A 12,939-nucleotide genomic window follows, 5' to 3' on the forward strand; every position below is an offset into this window, starting at 1 on the left:
GAAAGTGGTGTGATTCAGAATGGGAAGGTTGATCATGGTCTGGACAAGTGCACTCATGGGCTGGCCTCAGAGCACTTATGTTCAGCCCCACAAAGCTACATTGGGCGTCTGGCATCTCATTAAGGGAGCACAAGGGTGAAAGGTTGTGTTGAAAAATAATTTTCATGGTGGAGTCTTGAGATGCAGCCCAGCTTGAATTTTTAAATGGATGCTTGGTGACCGAGCCGTCAGCTGGTTATACGTCTGATCGGTCCTGGAATAGGCTCTCCCTCAAGAATAAAGATGGAAACTGGTGCAATGCATGGAGCAGCTGGCACCTCAAAACGGACCAAGGTTTATTTGTGCTGTACCTTCCGAGCCCCTAGATTTGGGAGAATGTATAACAAATCCTCACAAATATCCTCAAGCCCCGTTGTGGGTGCTTGTGAATGTCTTGAAGAGAAATGAGGTTTCAATGACCATGTCTATCCATCTACGTGCTCCTGCGCTTTTGCTGAACGGTAGCTCTAGAAGAAGAGGAATTGTTGGAAGCAATATGTCAGCACTGTTCCAGGACAATGTGGCTCAGAAATGAGCCAGAAATCACTTTTGTCAGATTCTGTTCATCACAAAATTGATTGGTGCATGGACATTTCAATGGCTCTGCAGCATGGCAGCTTAGCCCAGCATCTTTCTGTTTCAGATTGGAGCACAAACTGGTCAATCGATGATCTGACCTCTCTCAAGGTGAGGTTTTTGAGCAGTCCTCGTGATATTCTTGAAGTCAGTGACACAACGTGCTCCCTTGACCTCTTCCTTAGCACCCAGCGAACCATGTTTCAGGTGTTGCTGGGTTTCAGATTTTTCTCAACGAGCCCCAGTTCTGTGCTGTTTCTCCTTCTCTTGGTCTCGCAACTGCTGAAATGTTGCACGGCTGGTGGCAGTTCGTCCTTGTGGGTGTTAAACTGATGAATACGCCCACCGTCCAGAGGTCTTCATCAGGAAAAGAATTCAATGAAATGTGAAATGCTTGAAGAATGCTCTTCATCAACTTTGCAGCTTTTGAAGCCCACGTTCGACTCCGACTTATTGTTCAGCATTGCTGGAAATTGGTTTTCCTTCATTTACACTGCTTTTTCCCCGAGAGCACCTCATGCTCAATTTATTTTGCTTTTGTTTCACAAACTCTCGCTGTTCAAGCTGTAGAAACCCCGGTAGGCTTTGTGAGGCAATAACTGCCATCGGAGGAGAGGGAGGGAACCAGACTGTACCTGGAAAGTCCAAATATCCTGCGTTATTTCATGATTTTTTTATTTATTTTAAACCTAAATTGGACTCGAAACGTGTTTTAGAAGCAGGTGATGTTGTTATCTATAAATGATATAATCAGACAATCCAGCCGCAACCTAAAAAAAAAATAATAATAATAAAAGCATATCAGTTTCAAGGCTTTGAAGCATTTGTGGTTTATTTGTTGAAACTTTCCTCCGCATCGTGATATATAGCCTACCCAGGAATGTTCAACTCCTTTATTAGATCATGAACTCTGCTCTACGGGGCATCGGTGCTGCTGAAGCAGTTTCCTTGGTGAGGGTTACAATCTTGGATGGGTCGCCGCTCCCGACGCAGGAAGTCAGGGCAGGAATTTTGAATTTGACCATCGTGCCGGTGATAGCTTGCTTACTCATCGTAAAGGACACTGTTGGATCTTTAACATACACCGAATCATGCCAACAGATGGATCGCCCAGTTTCATATCCATCCGAGGGATGGCACACACATTGATGAATCACTCTACCTGTTAAAACACCAGGATGGCAGTTTATAGCTGGGTGGACATTCAAACTCAGGTTACACAGTTGAGAGGGAAGTGTGCCTCCCTCAAGGCCATCCTGCTAACCCTTAAATCTGTTATGGTACATGATAATTTTCTGCAGCACAATTTTATGTTAATTTTTTTGTGCACAAACGTATGTATGCGTCTATGCTTGGTGTTGGCTTAATGGTGAGAGTGGTGGGCTTGGGATCCTCGGGATCCTGAGTTCAAATCCCACTTTCCTGCTGAATTAATACCAGGTGGGGTTGACTCTGCCTGTCATCCTTTTGAGGTTGGCAAAATGAGTGCCAGCTTGCTGGTATCCTGCGTCGGAGTGGCGACCCATCCAGGATTGTACCTAATAGCCAAGGAGACTGTTTAACAGCACCAATGCTCAGCACAGAGTATGTTCCCAATGGATGGATGGATGTTTGTATATATGATGTACATACAGGTGATCACAATTCCCAATTTTGATGAATGGACTGTGTGGCTTATATTTTTTTGTCATTATATGTGAACATGTTTCTTTTGATTGAAAATGCAATTGCATTTAACTTAGATTTGATATTTTACAGCTCTTGCGACCAGACGCTTGTGTATAAACAATTCTCTTTGAAGAACAATTTAAGCCAAGCAGCTTTCAAAACGCGGTCACCAATTGTAGAACTTCTGCTTCTTTGCTCTGATCAAGACCTCATTCCCAAAGAGTATGACTTATGCTTTGTCTCCATGCGCCGTGCAACTTGGGTTGAAAACTTTGCGGGCCTGACCCAGGTTATCCTGCAGCCCACACACGGTTTGTCTAACGGAGTTGAATGAAAAGTTTGAGTTTCCATTCAGTGGACGTTTTTGATAGATGTGTGTAGTTCTTCCTCGGCAAGCTTTTAGTGAAACCCGACAGGATAGAAAACCCACCCAGGCTTGCTTAGTGATTCTGTGGTCCGAGGTGCATTGTTTGGCCTGAGAAAAATGCTATGTCTATGAACGATTTCAGACCTTGAATGTGTATCGTCTCCTTGGGATAAGCTGACATTTCACCATCATAATATTTTGGAACTTCTCTCTTCTCTTCTGCCTACTCGTTGCTTTTGAGAGGTGCCAAAGAATAATTAGGATTATCGTTGGCTAAAAAATGGTGTCTTTCCTTTCTGTTTGTCTCAAAGAGTACACGCCGACTTGTTACCCGATTAGCCAGTGTTCATCCCATCATGCATCCGCATACTTTGGGAAAGGGTCAAGATAAAAGCAGGTCCATCTCACTTTGACGCTCCAAACTGGGATTGCTGAATTACTTGGAAAGGCAATATCAGGGGTGGCACAGTTTTCAGCCGGGGTTGAGTGGCGTGTGGAAGCAAGGTAATAGTCAGTTATCTTGGAAATTTTCACAAATGCAAGATACCACTTATGCAAGCTCTATCGCATCAAACTCGATATTTCAGGCTTTTGTAGTAACACTTTTTTTTTTTTAAGTATTTGCGATTCACTTTTTTTTTCAATTTAATTTGTGCACCAGGAGGATTATTTTATTTAAAATCTAGCTTCATAGAGGAGGAAGGTGACGGAGGGGAAATGAGGCTTCCTGACAATGAGGCTGTGGGGAAATTACAATGATGGATATGACAAGCAAGGGAACGGATGAACAGAAGAAAGAGAAAGAGAAAAAAAAAACCAGAAACAGAAACATTAAGCTGCCCATAAGGTTCTCTGTCTAACATTTTTTATACAACGACCACTGTAGCTAATGTATCTTTTAATTAGCACAAGGTGAGACGTGTGTGTGTGTGTGTGTGTGTGTGTGTGTGTGTGTGTGTGTGTGTGTGTGTGTGTGTGTGTGTGTGTGTGTGTGTGTGTTATGCATGTCCACTGTAGACATAATCCAAATAGCTGTCACGTGTGTTTGAGGCAGGACAATATCTGAAGTTTTGAACCCTATGGTTTTTACTTCAATGGGAGGAAAAGTGAAATAGTGCCAACAGTAGAGAACAACAAGGGAGTTGGGGAAAGTCAAATTTTGAAGACAGTATGTTCTTTGCTGACCTTTACTCTGGTGGCCTGTTGTTTTTATGCCTCCGCACCAAGGGTGCCGGAGGCATTATGTTTCCGGGTTGTCCATCCGTCCGGATTTTCGTTTACGCGATAACTCAAGAAGCAAATTGTAGAATTTCATCAAACTTGGTAAAAAGGTAAAGTAAGACAGGGCAATTAAGTTAGATTAGATTTTGGGCAAGATGTGATAAAGGTCAAGGTCAAACTGAAATTTTACTGTTTACGCCCTAACTCAAATATTGGACATAATTTCATCAAACGTGGTACAAAGGTAAAGTTAGACAGGGCAATTAACTGATTAGATTTTGGGCCAGATATGATAAAGGTCAAGGGTCAAATATGTCAATACTCAAGTGTTTGTGCGGGAGAGCGGATGCATACCCGTCGACTGCGTGCAGTCAAATTACTCTCGTTTTTTTTTTTCTACCATGCCTTGACATGGCCATTTTGCCACCCATCGAGCGTCCAGACACTATTGCCATTGCATCTGGCTTACCTTATTGTTTGCTCTACAGCCTGACATACAGGGTGTTTCAAAAAGACCTGGACAACTTTGGTAATATATACCACAAATGATGCAATAACCTTTGTTTGATATGATACAGAAACTCAAAAAGTTTTCTTTATTTCCAAGTCTGGTGATTTAATGTTAAAGAAAATGGCGACTCCACAGGAGAAAGCTCAGTACGTCGAATGGTTCATCGACACGAGATCCTACACGCAACTTCAGCGTAATTTCCGTACAAGGTATGGAAGGAATCCGCCATCGCGGACTAGTATCAGAAAGTGGTGCAGGAGGTTTAAGGGGACTGGAGGTTATCAGAAACAGAAAAGTACCGGTCGACCAAGCACAAGTGCAGCAGACGTTGAACGAGTGTGTGAATCATTTCAACAAAGTCCCAGAAAATCAATCCGACCGCACATCAGAGAACTGAGACGACCAACCAGCAATGTACACAGGATTTTGCATAAGAAACTGAAGCTTTATGCCTGTGAGGTGCAGATTCTGCAGGAACTCAAACCAAATGACGGACCCAACCGCAAGCTGTTTGCCTTGGAAATGCAGTCGCATCGAGGATGATGAACGTTACCTTAAAAAGGTAATGTTCACAGACAAAGCTTGCTTTCATGTATCGGGGAAAGTCAACTGGCAAAATGTGAGGATCGAGGGTTCTCAAAACCCCCACGTGGTCATTGAGCATATACTTGACAATCCAAAGGTCTATGTGTGGTGTAGCCTTCTCCATGCATGACCGTTTGGTGGGTCCATTTTTATTTGTGGAGGATACAGTGACTTCAACAACTTACATGGACACGTTGGAAGGATTCGCCTTCTGACAGATTGAAGACCTGCAACCTGATATCATTTTTCAACAGGATAGTGTTCCCCCTCATTGGGCCTTAGTCATTCCAGCCATCCTGAATGAAAAATGTTCAGGTCACTGGATTGGCTGAGACGGACCAACCACTTGGCCCACTTGATTTTTCAGACATAAGCCCCTTGATTTTTCATCAGACATAAGCCCCTTGATTTTTTTTTTTTTCCTCTGGGAGTTTGTCAAATATATCTACAATGCCAAGGTGGTAAACCTGCAGGATCTTTGTTCTTGGATCACAGCTGCATCCACACTGGTGGACCCAAATGTACTGAGCTGAACATGGCAAGAACTCGTGTACCATCTTGATGTCCTGCGTGCGATAAACGGAGCTTATGTTGAAGTGTATTGATGGTGTCAACAAAACTTTTTGAGTTTCTGTATCATATCGACCAAAAGGTATCATTGTATCACTTGTGGTTCGAAATATATTAACAACCAAATTTGTCCAGGTTTTTTTGTAACACTTTTTCTCAAACATATGTGACATATACCTCATATATATGATATATACTCACACAAACAAACAAACAAACAAGAAAATCCATAAACAAGCAAATACACAAACACAAACAAGTAAACACATAAACAAGCAAACACACAAACAAGCAAACAAATACACAAACAAATAAACAAGAAAGATGTCGTGAATAGGATGATACTTGCGAAAGCCATGAAACAAATTTGACCTTAAAATAATTGGTGGTTTTATTAATTGACCACATATGCAAATCCTCTTCAAATTTCAAGTCAATCGGATAAAAATTGACAATTTTAGAAATTTGGCATTTGTCGACTTTTTGGCCTATGTTGACCTCACAAATGCTTTTCCGTTGAATTCCGTGACCTGGCATGCAAATCCTCTTCAAATTTCAAGTCAATGGGATGAAAACTGAGGATTTTAGAAATTTCACCAAAGTTGTTAGCCTTCGACCTATGTTGACCTTTTGGTCTATGTTGACCTCAAATATACTTCTCCGTTGAATTTAGTGACCTGAAATATAAATCCTATTCAAATTTCAAGTCAATGGGATGAAAATTGAGGATTTTAGAAATCTCACCCAAGTTGTTGACCAATGGCCGATGACCTATTGGCCTATGTTGACCTCAAAAATGTATTGGTGGTTGAATTCAATGAACAAATATGCAACTCTTCTTCAAATTTCAAGTCGATTGGATGAAAATTGATCATTTTACAAATTCTTGCCGATGTTGACCTTTTGGCCTATTTTGACCTCAAATATACTTGTTCGTTGAATTCAGTGACCTGAAATATAAATCCTCTTCAAAATTCTAGTCAATCGGATGAAAATTGAGGATTTTAGAAATGTGAAAGAGTTGTTGACCTTTGGCCTACGTGGACTTTTTCACATTTTGACCTCAAAAACAATATAATAGACTTCTTGCTTATGATGAACTCTACCTGGAAGTTTCTTGAAGTGTTGAAGTTTCTTGAAGATCGGTTTAAAATTGTGGAATGCTTTTCACAATTATGGATAACACGTCAAACATATGACTATTCGATACAATGTTTGGTTGTTGATCACTTGACATTTTACACCACAAGAACTTTGCAGTGTGGTCCAAGAAGGCAAACTATGGTTATAGTGCATCCCAGTATAATATGGTTAAATATGGTTAGAGTACGTTATGTACAATATGTCCCAGAAAACATAACTTTGTGGAAATTTCTGCTTTTGTTGCATTTTATAGCACTAAAATATTAGTGTGGGCTGATGATTGGAGGATCCAGATGGTACAGAAATCATGAGACATGATATGATAAAAAAAATTTCACTCTCACATGGGATGTGATATAATAGAATAATAGCTGCTGTGTTGCTTCTTCATCGAATTGTTACAGTCATTACATTTGAATGAAGGTTTTACTGTAGTGGGCATATGTATAGACAAATACCAAGTTCCTACGTGGAAGAGCTCAATGGTTTCGGGCAAGCCCTCGAGATCCAGCAACCCGTGATTGTGTCTGCGATGACACCTTGGTGTTTGTAGCTATATTTGTAAGACATACCAGAACTTAAAATCTTGTGTAGTGGAAGGTGTTTTGGTTGGTTTGTTTGCTCTATGTTTTTAATCGTCTATCAAAATGTGTTGTGACAATCTCACAATCTACAGTTTGTGATGGTTGGTGGACGGTGTGACGATGCTGTGAATATTCATGAGGATTTTTTGGGGGATTACCTTGAAGTTGCTGGCTGTTGTTTCTTCGTTTTTGGCTTCTTTTTTTTACCTCCGCCACTGAAGGTGAAGGAGGTTACGTTTTCACCCCTTTCTCTCTGTTTGTCTGTTTGTCTGTGTGCAGGATATCTCACAAAGTTGTGGACAGATTGTGTGTGTGTGGCATGGACGAATTGATTCGATTTTGGTGAAGATCCAGATCTGGATACGAGAATTATTTAATTCTTTTTCAGTGATTCTTCACCATTGAGAGATCGGGCCAAAAACGATCTACAGCACGATATCTCAAAAATATATTTGGCCCGATATGTTCTCATGGATCAGGCATTGCGTGGAGGAGGTATGCGCTCTACCGAGTGCCCTTCTAGTTGTTAATGTTATTGCAGCAATGGCATATATGCTTTTAAATTAAAAACCCTCAGAGAATGGTTGGAAATTGTGAAAAAAAAATCTTTAACTTTAACATTTGATTTGAAAGATAAATGCAAAATTGGTTATTCCAATGATTTGTGCTGTTTATTTTTATTATTATTATATTTGCAATTTCATTTCTCTCTGTCTTTAATGCAACTTGTAATGAAACAAGAATTGCATTGCGGTTTTGGAGGATATTCTATAAAATGAACATAATCTTTGGGAAAACCTTTGGGAAATTTGTTTTTCTGACAAATTGTCTTGGGCTCCTGGAAGACTACTGCTTTTTAACAGCTCCAATTATTCCCACCTAATTGTGGGGTCAACCGGCGGAACGTTTTTGTCTCAGGTCTTTCATGAACTGTCTGGCCAGGCCTGGCATTAGAATAAAATGGCAGAAATGAGGAATTTGTTCAAGGTGCTGGTGATAATGTGACTCCTTTTCATCTAACACACCATGAGATCTTTACCATCCACCATCGAACAGTACCGACAGATTGGTCATCCCGATTAATACCCATTCGATGGACGGCACGCACATTTTTGTGTCATGCTGCATACGAAATGCCAAGGTGACAGTTCAGTTCATAGCTGGGTCGAGATTCAAACTCAGGCTGGACACCGCAGATAGCTAATACCTCTGGGCGATCCTTCCAACCCATGCTCCTGGAAAATATTGTCCACATATAGCATGCCTGATATTCGTGCCTTGAGGATGAAAATGAGGATGAGGATGAGGACGAGGACATGATATAGCATGTCCAAATTGTCCTGATAATTTTCAGATTATGCAGGAGAGGAATGCTGATATAATATTGAAGTGCTACTGAATATTCCATCCAAAACAACCTTTACAATGCACTTCAAACTTCCACCAAAACCTATTAAACGAGTTCGGTGCATTGTGAACATCACGTATTGAAACATTTTGAAAATGTTTTGGACACTGTGCAGCCTTTTCTTCTTCTTTTTTTTTGACATCAATTTTGCAAATAACAACACTCAAAAGACAAATTATATTCAAGTTAATGCAATGACTTTCTTAATTTCAAAAGTTAAGCCTTTCAGATGTGGAAAGAGAACATTTCAAAATAAACGATCATTTTAAGCACAACGTGTGATTATACTTCCAGTATTTTGCATGTTGGGCAAACACTCAATTTTCCATGCGAATAAATAGTGGGAGTGCTGCGGAGAACAATGCCATTTCAATCCAAATTACTTGCTTCAGTAATGGCCCTTTCAGTCCCTCATACGGCATTTATTTGCTCAACGTTTCAACATTTTATACTTTTCAAAGGATGAACAGAATCCTGACAAAAAGTGCTGTTACCCAATCACCTTGTGAGTGTTCTGTATTCCTCTATCCCATGACAGATAGACCAGCATGCTGGGTATGATTCATCGGATTGGGTTCACACAGCTGCACTTCCGGAAAAGCTGGAAAGATGCATTAACGCATTTTATTACATCAGCATGCTTGGCGTTGGCTTAATGGTTAGGGTGGTGGACTTGGGATCCACGGATCCTGAGTTCAAATCCCATTCGGTTTGTTGAATTAACACCAGGTGGGGTTGACTCTACCTGTCGTCCTTCCGAGGTCGGCAAAATGAGTGCCAGCTTGTCGGTATCCTGCGTCGGAGTGGCGACCCGTCCAGGATTGTGCCAAATAGCCAAGGCGACTGCTTTGGCAGCACCAACGCTCTACACACAGAGTGTGGTCCCAATGGATGGATGGATTACATCAGTGCACAAGACTGTGATCCTTGTTACCCTAAAATTACAATTTACATTTTAATGGTGTATTTTTATTTTTGCAAGATGTTGAAATGGAAAATAATTTGTTGTTTTTCAAACAAAAAATATCTCCTTTGTGCTCACCTGTATGCATTATTTCCGTCATCTTGCCGTACTTCTTTGTAACCTTTCTCACCATTCTTCACCAACATCCTTTCCCTTATCGACGGTGAAGTTTGCTGTTCTGGCATTCGTCCATATAGCCATATGTTTTGGGCCTGCATACCACAGCTTTGTGAAGCCCGGTGGGAGCCGGTGGAACGGCCCATAGAAGCTGTGCAAGCATTTGGGCCAGATGTTCTTCTTTATTTATTTATTTATTTACTTTTTTTGAGGAAGCATTTGACCAGACTGCGTCGCCGCTGCTGACGGTGTTATTTTGATATTTTCTGGAAGGCTGGGTGGACGAGGCAAGAAAAGTCAAATCAACGTGTATTTAAAGCTGAAGTACACAGAATTTGCTTCCACTCTGCGCTATATAGTAAACCGACGCGTCGGGATTTTTGCCAAATGGAATTTCATTGTCGGAAATGGTACTTGCTTCGCATGTCGAGACATGGGGAAAAAAAAAAGAAAAAAGTAAAGCTGATTTTCATTAATGTTATGTTAAAGCGTGAGGTTTGGACGCAGGGGCAGCAAGGTCAAAATGAAATTCGTTTTGATAGCATCTGATTTTTTTTTTTTGAGGTTTGGTGCATTTAAACGAGGGGCATCAAAAGAGTGTTTGTGTCTCAGAGAATGCTTTTACATTTGCCTGTATCCTCGTTTGTGTCTACATTTCATATGCTGCTCAAATGTGCACATAAGCAGTGAAGGTTTATTCAACGACTGAAATTCTTCCGGTCCAAAAAAGACCGCGTCAGGCAATGATCCATTCCCATTATTCCCAAGTCATTGACGGAGCAACGGGCCATTCGTTGGGTTCATTTTCCTGACCCGTGTACTTGTTAACATGCTAATTTCCATCTGATTGAGCATTGGGTCTGTTGGTCAGATTCTGGCAGCATCAAATAAACATATCAAGCTATTTTGTGTACCTGTTTTGCAGGCAGTAGCTGCCGGCTCACCCACTGACTTCAAACCGACTGGCCTTCGCCCCTCTCACTGCTCCTCGTGGGATTGCGGTCTCAACCGGCATGGCTCAGACTGGATGCCATAACGTTTGCCTTCACGTTTACTTGGTGATCATTTTCATCTGCTTCTTTCCCTTGAGCAATGCTTCCAGTAAGTGATCAGTGCTATGGCGTTCATTATGGAATGCAAACATGACGTATACGCTGAGGATGACGCAGGAATGTATATTCGATAACATGTGATTAATTCCAGGTGCTTTTCTTGTTTTTCTTTTCACCTCCTAAAACCATCATCCCGAGTGCAACCACCGGTTTTCAAGTCGTTCCGTCAAATGATTTAGGGACATATAGAAATCAAACGTCATCCAAACTTATAACACTCACACTTGAACACATAAACACACACGAGCACATGCAGTACTTCTCAAGTCACGTGTTGTATGAATCATTCACAGATGGATTTTCATTTGAAAAATCCTTGCGTGGAAGAAAAAACAAAACACCCTTTGGCATCCGCAGCCTTGTGCACTTTATATATTTATTTTTATGTGGAACTTGATGACAAAGTCATTTTTTTTGAGCAATGCTGTCAAATCATCGAGAGAACCAATCATTATTTGTATGTGTGTGTGTATATATATATATATATATATATATATATATATATATATATATATATATATATATATATATATATATATATATATATATATATATATATATATATATATATATATATATATATATATATATATATATATGGGCTGAACTGTGGCTCATTGTGGCCAATTTTGTTTTATCAACTGTTTGACGTTTGCCTGGTTGCTGCAAAATCTTCTCATAATTATCACTGACTCATTAACCTAATGTTTCACTATTTCCAACAAATGAATACGGAGTGCTTTAAATAACATCACATTCAGCGGAGTAATGGTTCGAGAGTCAGGAGTCAGGAGTCTGGAGGGTGGTGGTTCAAATCTGCCTCTGACTCTGAGTCATAATTAAAGATTTTTTTTAACAATGGCATGTTATTTTTCTCTGCTTGATGCTCAGCATTTAAAAACGATAGAGGAAGGACAAACGACCATCAGTAGTCAACCATTGTGCAGGATTTATGGGCCAAATGGCTTCTTCCTGCATTGAAGTTTCTTGACAGGGATCTCGTATTCACATTTTGTCTACCTGTCCAAACTGAATAAGGATTGGGATTACCAAAGGCCAAATGCTGAACTGTCCAACGCTATATTTTAATTCACACAGCGGCTGTAAGCGAAGCACGTGAGTATTGCGATGATCCAAAGGGTTTAAAATGGTACGGCGGTTTGAACCCCAGCCGAGTCACGCCGAAGACTTTAAGATGGTTTGTGCTGCTTCCTTGCTTGATGCCTAACATTTAAAAAGAATGGAGCATGGTCAAACCACCATAGGTTAGCAAACATTGTGTCGACTTTGATTAGGCTAATGGCCTCTTCTTGCATTGAACTTCTTTGTACTTTCTTTGCACCAGAACTTGTGTTATTACCAACAGCAGCTTTGGCCAAGGAATAGAAACAACTGGTACTACCCAGGGATATAAAGTCAAATTCAAAAGCCAGAGTAAATGAGATGACTGTATAGCAACAAGCAATCGTTTTTAAAAAGGTACCAACCAAGCTACATGAACAAATATTTATGCACACCAAACTTAAGCTGGTCGGCCAAATTTATTTGGCACTCATGACCTGCCCGCGGGTACCCCAGGCAAGTATACGACGCTTGATCAGATGTAATTGAGATATGCTCTGCCTCCGTGATACTGGTGGAAGGTAGTGTGACAGTCAGGACACAAATTTTGTACAATGCCACGTGACTCGTTTAATTTTGGGGGAGTTTCCTTTGGTTTCTGAAGCTTTGGCTAATGTGAGGATTTATATATTTTATTTAATTTTTTTTTTTTTTGGGGGGTGGAACGTGGTTTTTTAATTTAAAATTTACACGTACAGTATTTTATTATCTTCGTAAGTGTGAAAATTAGTTCAAACTCCATTGTCTTTCACAGCATCAAATGGTTTCTTGCACAAGGTTAAATTGCCTACTGGGTGCAGCTGGTTTGTCATAGCCTGCGATGTTTTTCTTTCAAATTTAATGTCCCCATATATTACTAGAAAGTGTCACAGGATGCATCTGGTATTTTCACCATGGGATATTTTGCAGTTCGTTGCCAAAAACTGGGACTAAATTGTCATTGTCTGGGATA

General features: G+C 40.5%; 1 protein-coding gene across 8 annotated transcripts in view; it reads left to right on the forward strand.

The window, feature by feature from the left end:
* PTPRD (protein tyrosine phosphatase receptor type D) overlaps window positions 1–12,939 on the forward strand; it is a 382,026-nt gene that overhangs the window by 56,430 nt on the left and 312,657 nt on the right. For all 8 annotated transcript variants that reach the window (XM_085883705.1, XM_085883708.1, XM_085883709.1 and 5 more), the window contains exon 2: window positions 10,679–10,854. In XM_085883705.1, the coding sequence (XP_085739831.1) occupies window positions 10,767–10,854 (88 nt within the window). In that variant the 5' untranslated portion in view covers window positions 10,679–10,766. The remainder of the gene's footprint in view (window positions 1–10,678; window positions 10,855–12,939) is intronic.

Source organism: Eptatretus burgeri, chromosome 6 (assembly GCF_056783735.1).
Source record: "Eptatretus burgeri isolate ZD-2024b chromosome 6, Ebu_testis_v1, whole genome shotgun sequence".
NCBI classification, from domain to species: domain Eukaryota; kingdom Metazoa; phylum Chordata; class Myxini; order Myxiniformes; family Myxinidae; genus Eptatretus; species Eptatretus burgeri.